The following is a 19,347-nucleotide window of genomic DNA, read 5'->3' as shown; positions in this document are numbered from 1 at the left end:
TGACAAACTAAACCACGGCCCCTCTCAGGGCTGAAATTCTGTGATACCACAGCATTTTGAGACTTCTCAAATATTACGAGAGCCATAAAGTAGACCGTGATCAGAGTTACTCTACGTGGTCTGCAGGAGGAAGGGAGAGAGAAGCCCCGGAGCATGGAAATCATGGGCAGGCAGATCAGAGCTCAGCTTGGGGCAGAACTCTCTAACAATCGACAAATTTAACAATGGTGGGCACCAAATTGTAGGGAAATAAGTTGTCAAAGGCATTTAAACAAAGGCTAAGCTGCCGCCAGGATATATAGTAACACCAGGCAGTTCAACACCACATTTAAATTTAAATTAATTAAAATTCAATTAAATAACATTAAAATTAGGTTCCTCGGTGGCACTAGCCACATTTCAAGTACTATTAATCACATGTGACTAGTGGCTGCTGATTGGTACAGAGCAGAACTTCCATCAGGTAAGAAGGTTTGTTGGGTAGCCCTGCCATAGAGTGGCACATAGGAAGACTGGACTCTAATTCCTTTTTAATTTGGAATTCTGCTTGTGTGAACATTCCCCTCAATCACCGTATTTGACTGAATACCAGCAGTTTTGTAGTATCTATTATACTAGAATGAAAGTTTCATGTCTCTTACTAGATACACCCCAGCATGTGCATCTACTCAAATATTTTGGCATGTTCATTAATCGGCTATGGGTAAAATTTTTGGCTTTTGGAGTCATTGCTATCCCCTATTACAGGAATTCAAGTGCCAAATTGGCCAGTACCTTATGTTCATTCCCAAAGAGGTTTCTTCCAGTTCTATTTTTCTAAGTCTTCATTATCATTTCTTTTCCTTTTTGTAAATTGGTCACTCCCGAAGGAAATGAATTTGATAGCAGATTGTTGGAGATTAATTACCTATGATATGCCAAAGCCACTTCGTAAATGTCAGTGCTGAGGAATCCCCTAGAGAGAGAATTTTTAGATTCAACTATAAATTAATTGTAATTAATAGAATAGGTTAATTCATTGTAATTATTTTTAAGGCTTTCGGCAATGAGTCAATTCCCCAAGATCCACATTGCTCAAAGTGTCATGGAGAATGCTTGATGAGAATGTTCTGGTACTAAAAACCTTAACCCTCTGGAAAAAAAAAAAAATCCTACTTGTCTTTCCTTCTGGCTGAGTTTCTTCAGAAACATATTTTGGTGGCATTTGATTTCTGGAGAACAAAGAAATCCCTATAAGGTGGAGCATAAACATTCACAGCCCAGATAGACTCTGCTCATTGGAGAAAGGAAAAACAAAAGGCTTTTTGATTGTGCCTCGTTTTCTTTGGAAGTATGTCTCACTTCAGACTAACAGAATGCCTTTGCTCTTGGAAGAAAATGTAATGGAACTGAAAATTGAAGAATCTGGGCCTTTTTCCCTTCTCTAATTATTTCCACTTGACTCACTTAATCTTGGACGATTATTCAATCATATCTGAAATGAGAAAATGACGGGAGTAGAGTTTCCGTCTCTTGTTTCGAGAGCTTATAAACATTAACAGAATAGTCTTGAACAAAAAACAAATACAAATCACAATTGACGGTGCCTTGTTTTTATATATTAGGAAAAATCCCTGCATTGTTGGGAAAGCATCTCAAGTTTCCAAATGTAGGAACCTTGTCGAGCCTTGATGGGTGATTTCATTATCAACATTGAAAAAACTATCATTTGGAACAACTATTTTATAATGGGAGATTGTACAGAAGCTAAGGAGCCAATTTATTTACTTGCACCTGGACAGGCTGAGAAACTAAGCCCTGAAACAGGTCCTTGAAGACCCGGATCATTAACAGTCCCAAGACTCACGTATTGGTGTTGGAGACTCAGAGATGTCTCCTTTCTTCCTGGCATGTCCACAAGCCGTTCAATGTTCATTGACAGAGGGATGCTTGTAGCCCTAAAAATTGCCAAGAGCTAGTTCGGGACTCCATATGTTGTCATACTTCCTGACAATCAGAATCGTCTCAAGTTGAAGTTCACTGCCAAGATGAAGAAGTGAGATCTGGGAGAGGAATGAGGGGAGAGGAAGAAGCTAGACAGGAGGGACCCCGTAGAGGGTTTGGAGCATGATGCACATCTCAGAGCTTGTCCTGCTTAGAGACCAAGGAGCACAAGTTAGTGGTTCATGTGTGTTTGATGTGGGGAGTAGTCTGCCTGCCATTGGCCATCAAGGATCCAGAAGCCAGGGGATGGGCACACCAAGGCTGGGCGAGGGTGTTGGAGCTAACGGAAGGGATCGGAGGGGATCTGGGAAGAACAGCAGCGGCCTTTCAGCTAGTTCCAATCTGTATTTTTTCAAAATCTCCATCAGCAGGGGTAATTAAAACATGGCTACATTGTAGTTTTTCGACACATCCACATACCCTAGAGATTGTAAACTCCATCAGGTAAAGCGTTGTGTCTCATTCTTACTAATCTGGGTGCTGAGTGGTTTACCCCCACGCTGGCCCCACCCTGCCAGAGGCTGCAGAGTTTGGAAAGTTCAGAGAGCATTTGGTCAGCCAGGTCCTCATGGGCTTGATAACAGTTGTGCAGACAAAACTCCAAACAAGGGGATCCCTGGGTGGCGCAGCAGTTTGGCGCCTGCCTTTGGCCCAGGGCGCGATCCTGGAGACCCAGGATCGAATCCCACGTCGGGCTCCCAGTGCATGGAGTCTGCTTCTCCCTCTGCCTGTGCCTCTGCCTCTCTCTCTCTCTCTCTCTCTCTCTCTCTGTGACTATCATAAATAAATAAATAAATAAATAAATAAATAAATAAATAAATAAATAAACAAACAAACAAACAAAACTCCAAACAAGAAACAAAGCCCCAAACACAGGTCCAATCACAGGATTGCTGAAAGCAGATTCTGCAGCAGTCCCTACACCACAGATTGGGCCAGCCTGGTCAGAAAGGGTTTTACTCAGGAGGCAAGCCAAAAACTGGGTCTTGGAGAAGCAACATTGGCAGAAGAAAGGCCATTCCCGCAGGAGGAGTGAGCAGCCATGATAAATGGAATGTTTGTGGATAGCTAGACAGTGCTCTATGTACTTCCCTCCTTCTAGAATCCTCTTCTCCTTGATATACACTTAGCTAATTCCCCCAACTCCTTCTAATCTTCACTCGAATATATCTTTCCAATAAGGCCACGGTTCTCCCCAGCATTCCTAGTCCAGCTACCCTTTCTCTTTCTCTATTTTCTATAGCAATGACCGCCTTCTGTGAAATTTGCTTATCTGGTTAGATTGTTTGCTGTTCACTGCCCCTAGAATGTGAGCTTCTCAGAGTGAATCTTAATCTGCTCTGATGGCTGATGTATGTCAAGCCACTAGAACAGTGCCTGGCATATGGTTGAGGCTCAAGAAATATTTTTTCAGTGAATGAATGAGGATAAAGAAAGGCAGTGCTACTCTGGAACTAATGGGGTTTGGTTAGGGCAGCAGAATTGAACACTCCAGGGGCACCATTCACCATGCATGTATGTCAGGGTCCCTGGCGTTGTGTGACACAGCAGCCAGCCCTTTAAAATAGATGAATTGATGATTAGTGGGTTCAAATGTCACTTCTTTCTGTAAAGACCAATAATGTTTTCATAAAGGGCAAATTCTTTTCTATCTCCTAAGGGTGAGTGATTAGATGGCATTGAAAAAAATTTCAAACTCTTTTTATTCCCCTGAAAGAAGACAGAAATCCAAATTGTTTTTAAGACACAAATCTCACGTAACCATTTCTTGTTATGAGATCTGAAAGGAGACATAATAAGACCTGGTTACGTGAGGTTCATGTCTTAAAGACAATTTGGTTTTTACAATTTCTTATTTCTACAATTCATTTCCTATTCCCATAACCAGAAAGATCTCAGCCCTCCTCATCAGGATTCGTAGAGACCAGTGGCTCTGAAAGTGTCCCTAGACCAACAGCGTCATCATCACCTGGAACTTGTTAAAAATACACCCCAGACCTAGTGAGTTAGCAGCTCTGCAGCAGTGCCCACAGGTGATTCTGATGCATGCCCAGATTGGAGAACCATAGTTAGAGATCATCCCCCATTGGAAAATTTCTTTCCATCTTCTTTACATTCCTAGCAGCTAAGAGGATGTTGAAACATACATTATGTAATTTGTTTTATATAAATAGTTGGGTTTCTTACTCCCAGTATGAAACTATTATATGGAAGGACATCTCTCTCAGGAGATCCTGCTATATCCTTCTGCCTCACCCTTTTAGATAATTCCTGGACAGGAGAATGTTTAAGAGCCTTAAATGATCTGGAAGGCCCTTTCTTGGTCTAATAATCTGGGAGGGAGAGGATAATACTAAACTTACACATTATTACGCATTTCTCTGCATATGGCCTGCCTTTGGAAGTTATGCATAAGTTCCTCAAGGCTTGTTTGATTTAAGAAGCGCTTTCTAGAACCATGCCTAATCCCAGAGAAAACCAAATTAACACTCCCCACAAAGTTGTTTGGAATCACACTCTTAGGAACCATGAATATTTGTTGAAGCTAAGAAGAGTTTGCCTGTCTTTGACTCTGGGAGTGTCCGTGGCCATAAAATTCCTTGGAAAGACCACATCGGTACTGATAACTGTAAAACCCTAGAGTAATAGAAAGCAGAGAGACATTCATGTCTAAGCTTGGTAGAACATATGGGCCCCAGATCACATTGTAACGATGAAAATAAATTAAAAGTGATCACCAGAACTCATTCTAAGCCTTGATTTTTTTCCAGTTTTTCTTACGCGGCATGTGTTAGGTTAGTACCAAAATAACAAACATACCTTCCAAAAGCCCTGAGAGGGTCCATTAATTCAGACAGTCTTGGTCAGAGATTGCAATGTCGCAAAGCTGAGGAGATTATAATATAATTATGTCTGGTTCACTATATGTGTTAAATGCCTTTTCTCTATACTTAGGGTCACTATGCCATTTTCATATTCTTGGACTAAGATCTGGATATATATTCGCTGCTTTACGAAGCTTGTTGAGGTCCAAGAAATGCTAAAGTTACAGAGTAGTAACTTAACGATGTTTTGTAGGTGTTTCTTATTTTCTTTCTGATGAAGGTATGGGTCACAGTTAAAGTCACACAGTTCATAGTGTGCTACTAGCAGTTAACTTCTGGCTCTCCACAGAAAAAGGCCCAGTTTGTAGCATTTGCCAATTTCCATGATGTAAATATTCTCATCATGACCAATTTCAAGCTTTCATTTAGACATTCATTGCATGGAAAATTTGGGAATGATACACACGAACTGCACTCTGAGATTGGTGTAAGCCAGCTCCAATGCATCATTGAGATGTAGAAGATTTGGAAGGCAGAGGAACGGATTTAAAAAAAACAAACCCAGAGAAAATGAATTAATAATATTGCAGCTGGGGGAAAAATCAGTTTTAATATTGGATTTTATAATACATTCTTACAGTATTTTGTCTGTTTTACATAATAATCATTTTGTGTTCTGCTTTTATCTTCATGGACTTCAGTTTAACGGTTGCATAATATTCCATCAAATTGATTTAAGATCATTTATTAGCCCTAGTTGGGGACATTTAACATTCCCTAATTATGGATCTGTATTATTAGAACATCAGGTACAAATCTTCCTTCACCTCTCTGGCCATTTCCTTAAGACAGATTCTCAGATCAGGTGACTTCAGTTATTGATCTTGAGAAAGTATTCCAGATACATTCTAGAAAGTTTGTGGCCGCGTATATTCCCACCAGAAACTTGTATGAATGCCTCTCTCACTGCACCTTGACTACCACCATTTTTTTTTCCTTAAAGGTTTTGTTAGTTTGATAAGTTTTAAAAAAAGTTTTGATATTACATTTCCTCACAAGTGTGCTGAACATCGTTTATTCTCATTTTTCCATTTCTCCTTTTTAAAATGTTATTCTTCACATTGAGGGTAGTACAGTGAGGCAGTCCCACCTCTGTCAGTAGGTAATTTCTGGACTAGAGAATGTATAAGAGCCTCAGTGATCTGGCAGGCCGTTTCCTGGTTCTAATGAACAGAACAGCCATTTCCAGGCTCTTTTCAGAGCCCACTCCAAGAGGCTTCCCCAGGCCCTCTGTCTGAGGTCACTTTCTGTCCTGTTCGCACCATCTCTCTTCTCTGCATCCCTCTTCCCCACAGTATTAGCCATCGCTGACACCGAGTGTTGGAGGTATTCCCTGTCTGCTTCCCCTCTAGGCTAGAAGTTCTGTACAACCGCGTATTCCTAGAGCCCAGAGGAGCATCTGACGCTCCATAAATACTTGTCAGGTGAGTCAGTATACTGCAGCCCTGTATAAAGGCTTAGTTTTGTCTTGAGAAAAGCAAAATCAATTCATATGTTCTCTGTAAACACTGAAGATGCTAACTATTTGCTGTATCTGCCACAAATAATGTTCTGTATTTTTAAGATATTGTGTAAGAAGCAGAAGCTTTATGTACTTTTCTGTAAACCTCCCATTGTGATCTTTCCCCATTCAAATTCCACTCAGAATTCTTTTTCATAAGGAGATCAGATAACTTTTTGTGTATTCTTTATTCTTACATTTTTGGAGCTTGATTTTTTTTATATGTAGCTAACATAAAGAATTATTTTCTTATTGTGATAAGATGAAGATCTAAATTAAGTTGGGTTGTTTTTTTTTTTCAAGAAACTTACTGTTGGGTTTTTTTTTTGACTGCTAATGACACATTTTGCTTTTAATCATGCTCCATAATATTTAAAAGTTTAACCTATGTATTATTTTCCCCTCATGTACAATCTATAGGCACCAGATCACAATGGATATTTCTGTTATCTCCAAGATACTTTCCTGATCGTATCTCTGTATTTTAAAAGCACCTTCCAATCTGGACCAAATGTACTTGAGTTTGTTTTTGTTATCACTACAAGTTCTGATAAGATATAGAGCAAATAAAAGGAAGTATAATAGGAAGCTGGGTTCCCAGAAGTAGAAACATCAAAGCCCAAAGTCAAATCTGCCTTGAGCTCCTTTTTCTGGAATCACCTGCCAGGTGTTACCAGGATTGGAGAAATCACCATCTTATTGACTCTCTGTTAAGCCCAATGCCTGACCCACCAGTTGTTGCTTAGTAAATACTTGTGAATTGAATTGCATGGAACCTTAGGGCATGATGTCTTTCCCCAGGGAAGTACTCCAAGGGACAGCTTTCCTTTCTCATGTATCGTCTGTTTTCTCCTTTTCTTAGTTGCGGTCCAGTGCAGAGCTCCATCCTGACCTGCTCACAGACTGCCTCAGCGTGCAGCCCCTGCAGTCGGCCACCTCCCCACGCGATGCTGCTGCTGATGGGGCGGTGGGGCGCTCCCCCGGGCCGGGGCCTGACCTCTACCCAGGTAACAACAGCAGAGGCCACGTCCACTGTCCTCCTCTAGGCCCCTTGCTCTGGTTGAAGGGAACTCACATGAGCAGACTTCTCCTAAGATCATGTTTACTTTCTCGATGAGCTATAACTTGCTCCCTCCACACTTCCCATCTGACTCCTGAGCTGAGTTGGCAGCGAACTGTTTTTTCTCATAAAGAAACACAGTAAAATAATGGATTAACTATCTTAGTTCTGGACTTCTGCCAAAAGTCCAGTGCACCCGCTCTCTCAGATATCTTAAATTTATTAACTTGATTTAGACCCAAAGGAAATGTTTCCCCCTTACGCAAGTAACAGGCTGCGTGTGGATTTCTTAATGGAACAGTCATTGTCATGTTTGCATTTCAAAAGGAAACCCCAGGTCTCTAAGAAAAATCTCAAATCAGTAAGCCACCTTTTCAGAATGGTTTGTCAGCCACTGGGGTGGGGGGGATGGAAGGGCAATCTAAGACCAGCGTCCTTCTGCCTGGGTTTTAAGAATAGGTGACTCTCCAGTTGGGAACTTTCATATATGTAATGAAGAATAGGAAAGGATTAATATGCAATAAGGAAGTTTTTTTTTTTTTCATTTACTTTGTTAGCCTGGATTTTTGTGCATTTTCCCTTCTCTGTAATGATTATGTACTTGTGCAAACATAGTTGGTTGTCATCCTCACATATGGAAAGCTCTTATTGTCATGCTATGAATATGAAAGCAAAAGTCCCACCAGCTCTACACACCAGACAATGGAGATTTTCTATTATCTGGTGATTGCAAGTCCCACTGCCACCCCTATCTGATTCCAGAGCCAGGTTTTGGCAGCAAACTGGTTTTTTTTTTTCTTTTTAAAAGTACTAATAAGCCATAAAGAATTAAGAACTCACTGGTGCATAACACTAGAATAGGAAAAGCCGTGCTTGTATAACTTCTTTAACTCGACAGTTCTCAGCTGATCCAAATGCAGGGGAAAGAGCATTAAGCAAATATTTTGAGGGGGTCTGTTCTCAAGACACCCTTAATGTTGTCCCACCAGTGGGGGCCCTTTATCAGTTGCTTTGGGTACTTTCTCTTAGAGACAACAAAGCCTCTGCCTTTTGAGACCCCAGGAGATCTGCAAGGCAGACCAAATCTTTCAGAAGCTTCAGGTACAGGTACATATTCACACATGAAACATACCAAAGCACAATGTTATCAACTCACATAAATATTGTGTATTAGATATATACATGAAAAAGCGTGACTCGCTTTTGTTTGCACATATGTCTGCTTGATTTGCCAAATATTTGATATATGAACATTTATTCTAGCACATTAACAATCAGCTTACAACAGCCTATACAGCATTTCCCTGGTTCTTCTGTCCAGAAATCCATGATCTTACTGAAGACCTGGTACCCGAAAGTTAAGAGTCAAAACTAACCAGAATCTATTGAAAAGCGGCCCAACGTCTAATATAAGTGGTTTTGGGTAATGGGCTAGACTTACTACATCTACACTTGGAAATGGGTTTGGGAGGCCATGATATCTCTATCTGTGGAAAACATTAGTACCTTAGCTGTGTGCCGCATATAGTGTATGGCTCACTCTCAAAACCTAGGAGTCACATTTGTCTTGGTGTGTGTTTCGTATGTCTGGTAGTGTTGTTAAGGCTATTTAAGAGGTTTATGTTGAACCAGCTCTGTCACTCCAGACAGATCCCTTTTTTTTTTGTTTATGACACTTTTCTGTATTTGGTCTTCCAAACAATTATGGGCTCTTACTCTGAACCTCCAGCTGTGGCAGGCGAGCTGCCATGGGGCAAGGATCCTAAGTTGTCACAGTGTCAACAGAACATCTTCACATTGACTTGAATTTTCTGTGACTTTGAAAACATTTGAAACAGGCAGGTGGTCACGCTGTTGAATTGTATTCTTCGAATTTTATTTCTTGAGTCAGAGCATAAGTGTGAAAGTTTATACTCCTTAACTTCTTTCTTCATTCTCATCTCCCTCGGGTCCTATTTTACTTTCTTTGTTCTTGCCTTTTTGAAAAATTGATTAGGTCTTCTGTTTTGCTGAATATACCACAAAACCCAGGACAGAACAAAATAGAAGGAAAAACTATAAAACAAATTTCAAACCTTCCTGCTAAAGTTCTAGAAATGCATAGGCCAGGAGTGCATGTTTATACCAGTTTCAAACCTGTACTAAATATCTATGGAAAGAAGCCAAACAGTGAAAAATGCCAAAGGAAAATGAAGCTGTTCATCAATTAGTTAAATGTAAACTCTGAAGTGTTCAGGCAATTTGACAAAGATTAAGACTTGGCTAAATGGTAAAAGTACTTGGAACCATTCCTTTTACGTTCTGCCACACAAAGTTGAGAAAATATTTGTTTAATGATTGTCAAGCACTTACACTTCGAAGTGTTAGCCAGTGGATTCATCATAAAAATATTTTGATGGAAACCTGGTGAGTACATATGGATGTAGGACCAGAAGCAGGTTAGAAACGGGCACCAGGATTCTTTAGAAGCCCACGATTGAGAAGGAGGAGGAGTTTGAAGAAGTCACGGTTTTGAAATGGAAATTTTTTAGCAGATTAATAAACAACAATTTGTGAGATTCCAAGAGAGGCATAGTTTGAGAACATTAGGAAGAACAGGCAAGGTGGCGGTTCTGACACATCCAAATCTTACAGGTCTCTGAATATGCTGGCTTCCCTTCTTGAGATAGTTTTCAGCTGATGAGACAGAATTTGATTGGAAAGAGTTGCCAGAAAAGACTTTTATTTCTGTGGAAGGAAATAGTGCTTCAGGTTCAAGCAGCTAAAACATCACTCGAGGCCACGCTGAGGACTACTTTAAATTGAGGTATTTACTTGCCTACTATTCTGAAAATCCCAGGGCTCCCCAGACCCAATCCTGAGCTATTTTGAGAACAATTTTGTGACCTAATGGAAAAGCCAGGACAATGATGAGCAGTTCTCAAGGACGGCTCACTTGCATTTTCTGCCCTTTTGTTCAGGAGTTCTGGACCTTAGATATCTGGATAATGCTCCAGATTAGCCTATAAATTTAGGTGGTTTATCTCATAATCTGAGGGAGAAGTATTTCATGACCAGTAGATCAAGGTGTGAATGCCACCTTGGAGGCTTCATGCCCGTGAAGGTCTTGTCAGCTTCCTCGATGAACACATGAAGCGGATGGGCATACAATTAGTGAGTGTGCAATCTGTGAGAATCTATTCACTAACAAAGAATGCTGATGGAAGACCATCTGTCCCACAGGTGGTCAGAAAACTTAAGGCTCCCTTCAAACCAAAACCACACCACAGACTCAGTAAACCATGATCTTTGCAAATGGCCTCAGCCATGAATGTATCACAGAGGCCAGTGTAGTTGAGATGTCCGAGGCCCCAGAAACCACCCATTGAGTGAGAAGCTGATGCACTTAGAACAAGGAAATAATGCAAGAATGGGGGAATTTTATTGGTACCACTTCTTTTGAGTTATAAAATAATGTCATGTTTTAGAAACTTGCAAGTTCTATTCAATTGTTTTAATTTAGAATGTTATGTCAGATTTTCCAGGAGGAAATAGAAGTGCGATGCTCAGAGATTATAGGGAATTGTAGAAAGACAACGAAGACTTCTTTTAGGGTAGGAATTTTTGAAGTCATATATTGTCATTCTCTTGCTTCACCCTCATTACTGGGAAATGAAGCATTCTCTCTCACAATAGCATCATATTTTGTAATAAATAGCACCATATTAAATCCATGCAAGATTTAACATCATGAAATAGTTAATGTTGCATTTTAAAGTCATTTATGGTATATGTTTTAATACATTTTCTATATTCATAAGTTGAATATATTGCTATCTTGGGGCAGCTTGCAGAGTTGTAGGGGTTAGAATTAATTTTACATAAAAGTGCCTCATGCACACTGGGTGTTATACTATATGTTAGCAAATTGAAATTAAATTTTTTTAAAAGTGCCTCATACAGTCAACTCTCAAACAGTGGTTAACTTGGGGACTTTATCAGAAGGTTCTAAATTGACATACAAATTTCCCAGTAAATTAAACTTTGTAGAATTATGAAGATCAAACAGCATGATCTATATAATAGCAGGCATAGAGCATTATAAAAAATGCATTAGATTATACATGATCTTCAAAAGCAGTGGTTTGCTTAGAATTCACCAGAGGTGAAAAAGGGCCAGAAATTCCAAGGGACTTGGAACTGATGGTAGCCAGAAGGAGGTAGACGCTGGGCTTACAGAATTGATTTACAGGGAAGCATTGGCAGCGTCTTTCCCATGTCTCTTCTGACATTGCCCCGAACTGCTTGTCAGAATCTTGTATTGTTCTTTACATCCCTTACATCTGTGGTTCATCCACCAAGTTGGATTAGAAAATTGGCAGTGGGGGATGCTGGGGTGGCTCAGTTAGTTAAGTGTCTGACTATTGGTTTCAGCTCAGATCATGATCTCAGGGTCCTAGGATGGAGCCCTGAGTCACGCTTCCTGCATAGAGTGGAGTCTGCTTGTCCCTCTCTCTCTCTGTTCTTCCCCCTGTTATTGCACTGTCTCTCTCTCTCTCTCTCTCTCTTTCTCAAAAATAAATAGAATCTTTAAAAAAAAAAGAAAGAAAGAAAGAGAAAGAAAGAAAGAAAGAAAGAAAGAAAGAAAGAAAGAAAGAAAGAAAGAAAGAAAGAAAGAATCAATAAGGGCAGGAGCAAGCTCCACTCTTCTCCATTGCAGGTATTGATAGCTTTAGCCTACAGAATTTGCCTTCCCCGGCCCTGAGCCAATCCATTCGTGTGCATCAGATCACCTGGAAAAACTGTGATAATACAGATTGCTGAGCCCCACTCCCAGAATTTCTGATTCAGTACATCTGAGTTAGTCCCAAGAATTTGAATTTCTGCCAGGGATTTTTAACAAATTCTCAAGCGACACTGGGTGCTGCTGGTCTAGGAAATACACTTTGAAAACTACTGCTCTGGATCAAAAAATGTGGGAATGTTCTAGCAAAACATGATCTCAGTTTTGACAGGTGGGAGTTACAATGAGAACTGCCTGTATTTAGTTAAATGGGGCAAGGTGGAGAGAACCTTTCTCAATGTGTAGACAGTATATCAAATCACCACGATGTACACTTGGAAATATCTTACTATCTTATATGTCAGTTATACCTCAATTAAGGTGACATTTAAAAAAATTGTAATTGGAAAATTGAAGCAAAATTTACACATGAAAACCATGTGATGGAAATCTGTCCACAAAAGACAATTTAATGTTATAGCCGCTATGCCATATATTTACGATGATAAATAGAATCATGTTGCTCTGGTACTTATAATTAAATACTTACAAAGATAATAAAACAGAATCAAATAGTGGGGGAAAAATTACCCTGTAGTATATATTTCTGTTTCTCATTACAGAAAACCTATCAATGGATATTAAGCTCATCATCCCCTACCACTGTTATAATGGCATTACTCATATTTTGATAAAGAGTGAGATCTTGTAACTATCCAACTGAAGAAAATTAAAATTCTGATTCCCAGCCAGCCAGGGCACATTTGTATGTATGCAGCTAATGTTAATGACTTTATATGTTTGCAAGCTGCTTAATTTGGTGCTTCAATTTCCCATATCCACTTACTCTCTTGTATTCGTGTTAGTTTTTCATGCAAGATTAAGCTGAATTATTCAGTTTTATAATATGTACAGGTTTTTGCTGTAAAAATATTTTTTGTGGTTGAGCAAAAATAGTTCCACACCTCGTAGAGGAGAGGAAAGTAGTGAAGCCGAGTTAGTTGTAGCTTTATTCCCATGGAGCTAAGTCTTGGTTGTCTTTATACTGTTATTTCTGCTGTTCTCATTTTATGTTATTCTGCTGTCATTCAAACGGGTGTGAGAAAGAAAGGTTGAATTTACTTCAATGTGTACCCACAAGCCGGTCTTGGGAAACAGATGGCAAGCCAGGGAATCCAGGATAGGATTTCTGGAATGAGGAGCTAATAGTTTTGCAATTAGGAAGTTATGGGGCAAACTTCTGAGTTCAAGGTCCTGACCTTCTGCCTCAACTGAATTTCTCTTCCACGGAGAGGGTGAAGTAGGTAGGTGTGTCTCTTTCATGTGAAAAATAAAGGGAAAAGGAAATTGGGCATTTTCAGGGTGCTTGTCACGCACACAGTGAAAGTTCTTTTTTTTTTTTTTTTTTTTTTGACACTTGTCTTAGCACTGAAGATAGAGGTGAATAGTGTAGAACCTGCCTGAAAGTGAAGGACATTACTGAATTAGCTGGACTATTACCTGTCGTGTTTTACTGCTAAAAATAAGAAGAAAGCATCTTGCAGGCACTGAATAAAGAGGATGTTGTGGAGATGACTTGGTCCATGTGATCGAAGACTGGCTTTTATTATATCTTCCTTGGTACCACCAGAGAGCGGTCTGCCCCGTCAGGTGCCCTGGCCATGGCTCACAGCATCAAGGCCACCCTAACAGCTGGTACTGGCTCTACACAAGTTCAGCTTTCTCCTCAGCATCTTTTTTCTTTTTAAGATTTTTATTTATTTGAGAGAGAGCAAGCGAGCTAGAGCACAGGCAGGGGGAGCAGTAGAGGGAGAGGGAGAAGCAGACTCTGCACTGAGCAGGAATCCTGATGTGGGGCTCCATCCCAGGACCCTGAGATCATAAGCTGAGCCAAAGGCAGATGCTTCACCGACTGAGCCACCCAGATGCCCCCCTCCTTAGCATCTTAACTTGGTTTTCCTAGTAAGTGTCGAGGCTCTGCTATTTCTTTTTTTTTTTTTTTTAATTTTTATTTATTTATGATAGTCACAGAGAGAGAGAGAGGCAGAGACACAGGCAGAGGGAGAAGCAGGCTTCATGCACCGGGAGCCTGATGTGGGATTCGATCCTGGGTCTCCAGGATCACGCCCTGGGCCAAAGGCAGGCGCCAAACCGCTGCACCACCCAGGGATCCCGGCTCTGCTATTTCTAATTGCTTCCTTGGCTTACTCTTCATCTCCAGCCCTGGTCTCTCTCAGTGAGGCTAGCTGCTCATGTCTGGCTTCTGCTCTGTGCAGCAGCTCTGTTAACACCTACTCACACTCCAAGGGATTGTGGATTTATAATCTTCACTGCAGCCATCCCCTGGGGATTCTATGAAAGCTCTATTTCTACCTTCTGGATGGGGAGGGGGGCTGCAGAAAGTGAACTGTCTGTTCACTATGCAGAGAAAAGGAAAACTCTGATCAGCGCGCATAGGAACTTGCTCCTCAGACTGACCCACGGGGATGTTTGTCTCCTTTTCTGAAAAACTGTAATGTGTCAGCTGCCCTTGAAGATGTGGTATGGTTCGTAAAGTAATGATCTAAGGTCCATAGTTGTGAATTACTGAAGCAGTTTGGGGTCATACCTGTACAAACATAAGGATGGGCAATATTTAGTATTCTCTTTCCTAAGTTTATATTATTGGCTGTGGTTTGTTTTTTTGTTTTTGTTTTTTTTGGGGGGGGGGGTGGCTGTGTTTTATACAATACCTCTGACCATCAGTGTAGCCAGTCTGTGCCCAAGTGGAACATTAATAAGTGGGATTGTTGCTGCTTCTCCAACTCAATTTCATTTCTCTCTCACTGAGGCCAGTTGCTGGATTAAATGACATAGAGCGCTTGCGATAGTCCTTAGCACTTAGCAAGTGTTCATCATCTATTGGTTATAGTTGTTGCTTTTATCCAAATACTAGGAAAATGTATGGAACAGTTTTGTGAAGCAGAGAGGGAACAGGTGCCTAAAATTATCCATCATGCTCATTTAAGAAATAGGGAAATTATGGAAGCCTGAACGAATGGGGTATTTGGTCAGCATATTAGTAGTTCATCTAGCATTTTTAAGTCAAGGGAATGTCCTGTAGGTCTCTAAAGAAAAACAAATTGGAATCAGAAGCCCATCACCTTTAGGGGGTGGTAGTGCCCCTAAAATCACAATGTCAAACTGTGTCTTATAAGGAGTGGTTTTTTAAATTCAAAACTAGCATGTTTTCTGTTTGTTTTTGCTTTTTAGAGATAGTGTGCAATGACAGGAAGGACGTGGAGCTAGATCTGAGCTCCAGTCCTGGCTCTCCACTCTGGGGAGGTTATTTGTCTTCCTTTATAAATCGGTGGGGAGAATAGCGGCACTTGAAGACTGATAGGGGAATTAAGGGAGGTCACACAAAAGAGTTTGCAACTGGCAGATGCTCAGTCAGTGCTCCTTTCTCTGTTCTTTACTCTTTGCTTAAATGTTTAGAGAATTACCCCAATTACCAAGTCCATGTTTGTGATGGATCCTGGAACCCCTTCTTGCCATTCATTTTAGTGCTGGGTGCTGACCCTTCGAGGTCAAAAATCACTATCCTGAAATGAACTGTTCCTTCTGAGAAACATTCAAGTCAAAGATGCAAACTCAGAACTCCCCTATTCTAAGACCCATTTTCAGATCTGTAACTTAGATTTACAGTTTGTTATTGTTGCCATGAAGAGGAGGAGTACACACATGCTGGTCATACAGAGTGCCAAGGTGTTTGGGTGAAAAAAGAGTTTAGTCAGCAGAGAATTGATAAGGATGAGGTAGGGAGAGGAAGGGAGAAAAGTAGGATTCATGGCCTCAGCCAACACAGTTTACACCCTCACCGTGTTGGCCCTGTTGGGGCATAGCCTTTCCCTCCTGACATCATCTCATAGGTAGGCTCTCCAGGTTATAAGATTTATCTCAAAATATACTCTAAGGTGTCTAGAAAACTATTCTTGACTCTTTGCTTACCTCAAATGTAGTTTCTACAACTCAGAAATATTTCCATAGTCCATAGATGGCTCCGTATTTCCATAGATGGTTCTTAGTAGTTCACTTGTAACAGATAACTTATTAAACCATGGGCTGCATGTGGCCTGCCTGCCTCTTGTTTTTGCATGGCCTGAGAACAAAGGATGTTCTTAAGATTTTTACATGTAAAATGTAAAAAAGACTGTTAGCTTTTAGGTGAGAACAGTGGCTCAAAGAATTGAGGACATTGCCTCTTGCTAGCAATGCCTAAAATATTTAGTTTCTGGCCCTTTACAGAACAGGTTTGCCAACTGCTGCTTTTTACCTATATCTGGGACATTGATTAACTACAAGGTGAAACCAAGGAAGCTTGTAGCTTCCATGTGTTTGATAACATTTTGTTTTAACAGTCTGGCAATACAGGGATGCCTGGGCGGCTCAGTCAGTTGAGCATCCAATTCTTGATTTCGGCTCGGGTCATGATCTTGGGGTTTGGGATTGAGCCCTGTGTCGGGCTCCGTGCTAGGCAGGGATTCTGCTTGAGATTCTGCCTCTCCTCTCCTTTTGCCCCTAATCCAAAAAAAAAAAAAAAAATCTTAAAAAAAAATACAAGTCTGCCAATACATATAGGTTCTTTGGTCACCATGGGTTTTTAGATTTAGCAAATACCTCAGTAGTCTTCTAGCCCATGGGTTCACAAAGATTTTTATGAGGCCTAGTATTTGAGACAGGCCACAGCAGAGCTATTTCAGTTGAAGGGATCCAGACCACTTACACTGCCTGTGGCCCACCACTCTTGTCCTCTCTCACGTAATTGATGGAAGTCCAAATGTAGTGACTCTCAACTGGAATTACCACTGTTGAAGTCTTCACATTGTAAGCAGGTGTCCCCAGAGGCAGCGTTGTGCCATGGTGGGAGATAAGCCCTCATTGATATGGTTGCCCCTTAGGAAGAAGCTGCCAGAAAACTGGCAGGACTTAGTTCTGGTTATGATGAGCCCAGGACTGACAGGGATAGCACAGAGAGCAGTCACAGTTTAATTCTACTAAGGTCTATATTTTCCTAAAAAGAGAAGAGGCTTAAATCCTTGTATATCAAAGATTATGTTTTCTAAGATTTGGGCTTCTTGCAGACAAACACATTAATGCCCAGAAGAAAAGGAAAATTTTAAAAGATTGAGCTTAGGAAGGAAATGCTAAAATATACTTTCTACCCAACAATAAGGATGCTTGAAATTCATATAACAGAAGGACGAACCTTCAATCTCACAGGTAGAGAAAATCTTTCGAACTCCTTAAGAAAGGTTATAAATAGGCATGATTTGTGATAACATGTGAATGACTTATCAGAGTCTGTCTTCCTGAGAGGAAAGTAGGAAGTAACACTGAGCACCTGAAGGCAGAGTAGGAAAAGCATCCACTTTGTGAGGAAAATATAGAAAGAGGGGAAGGGGATTCTCTGGAGTCACAAGACCGCCTTCACCATCTGTGCAGCTTTGCTCAGAGTTAGAGGTCACTGCAGACTTTGGTTTCCCGCTATAGCACAATTCCCCAAAAGGGCTATTGTGACTCCATTTTACTCAGCAAGGGAAAAGGGAGAGGTCTCTTGAGAGAGCTCAGAGTTGGTAAGTCAGCTGTTGAGTTGGCTAGAAGAATATTGCATTAAATTTGGATTGGCTCTATGGGTTCCAAATTTGTTGCCAAGAAGGCTTCTCTGTGAAATGATTTCAGAAATCGCATGGCAGGGTCACCTGGTTGGCTCAGTGGGTAGAGCATGAAGCTCTCCATCCCTCAGTCATGAGTTCAAGCCCCATGTTGGGCGAGGAGCCTACTTAAAAGAAAAAAAAAAGAAGAAGAAGAAATCACATGGAAGTAGAGCAGGTGGGGTTGTCTTGGTAGCATCTGAAAGGGAGGAAACGTCTTTTGTAATCACCAATCACCGGTATACAGGTAGGAAGTAGCTAACGGATGAATATGGTGATCCAGAGAACCCAGTATTTTTACTAAAACTGGTTTTTGTGGCCAAATCAGACTTTATTCCAAAAATGGGGATGAGGTACATTTCTATAAGAACTTCCAGGAATGGTTGTCCATCCCTGCACCATCATTCATCTTTCTGCTCTCCTACCCTGTTCAGAATGGGGGATAATGCAACACACAGTGGTAGTACTCGGTTTCCGACAAGGGACACTTTGTTCGTATTATTTTACTGACTTGCTTTGGAACCAACTGTGAGTGAATAAGTGGGTTAGGAGGTGAAGGGAAGAAAAAATAAGGTATGAGATTTGAGGTGAGATAAGTCATGCATTGTCTGGAAAGACCGGAGAGGGGCTGCCTGAATTCTTGGCCCCAGAGAAGTTGAGAGAGCTTCCAGATGATGCCATTCTACTTGTAACAAAATATCTTTATTCTGAAATGCAAATGTTTCAGGGGCTTTTTCCTACAGGCAGTTAATTACACCTGGTATTTCAGAATGTTTGATGCTAACCTTTGGCATCTACGTGGATGACATCAGCCATTATCTGCTAGTTGTATCATAGTGTATTCCAGAAAAGCATGCAAGCATGTGGCTTCTTCCAAATACTAATAACTTCTTCCCTGGCTGTAAATCCAGCTGCATGATGTGGAAATGTAATTGGGCAGCCTACATGGAAGTTTGGAGCTCATGTGGGAATATCTATTTGTAAGAGAACCTGAATATTCATGTAACTGTCCAGACATCAATAAATTCTCATTTTACCTTATTTATTTCTGTTCCCCAGTGAACAGCAGTGCTCTTAAGCTCAAAGTTAATAGGCATGTTCTTCAGAGATGTACCCTCTCTTACCTTAATAGAACGTCTTTCTAACACATTTGTTCATCGGTTGCCAGGTAGCTCTCCCATCAGGTGACACGAGTATGTTTGCTTTGTCTTAGGGCACAGGTGACAGTTACCATTGTTTGCCATCAATTAGCTTGGGGTAGCATGTCAAGGATGTACGGATGGTGTCATTTTATTCTGACAGCCACCCGAGCCGGTTGAGAAGGGATTGTTTCATTATCCTCTTATCAGTACTTCTGGATAATCCACACTGCAAAGAGGGAGAGGAAAAAAAGGCAGGAAGAATAGAATTTTAGGGATTGGCAATATTAAAATTATTCATGCCTCCAGGAGGAGAGAAAGATT

General features: G+C 40.8%; 1 protein-coding gene across 30 annotated transcripts in view; it reads left to right on the top strand.

The window, feature by feature from the left end:
* GLIS3 (GLIS family zinc finger 3) overlaps positions 1–19,347 on the top strand; it is a 552,705-nt gene that overhangs the window by 479,872 nt on the left and 53,486 nt on the right. For all 30 annotated transcript variants that reach the window (XM_072840247.1, XM_072840236.1, XM_072840221.1 and 27 more), the window contains one exon: positions 7,232–7,376. In XM_072840247.1, coding sequence (XP_072696348.1) covers positions 7,232–7,376 — 145 coding nt within the window. The remainder of the gene's footprint in view (positions 1–7,231; positions 7,377–19,347) is intronic.

The sequence above is a fragment of the Canis lupus genome, chromosome 1 (genome assembly GCF_048164855.1).
Source record: "Canis lupus baileyi chromosome 1, mCanLup2.hap1, whole genome shotgun sequence".
In the NCBI taxonomy this organism is placed as follows: Eukaryota; Metazoa; Chordata; class Mammalia; order Carnivora; family Canidae; genus Canis; species Canis lupus.
The sequence above is the reverse complement of the archived record's forward strand: the minus strand, read 5'-3'. Positions and strand labels throughout refer to the sequence as shown.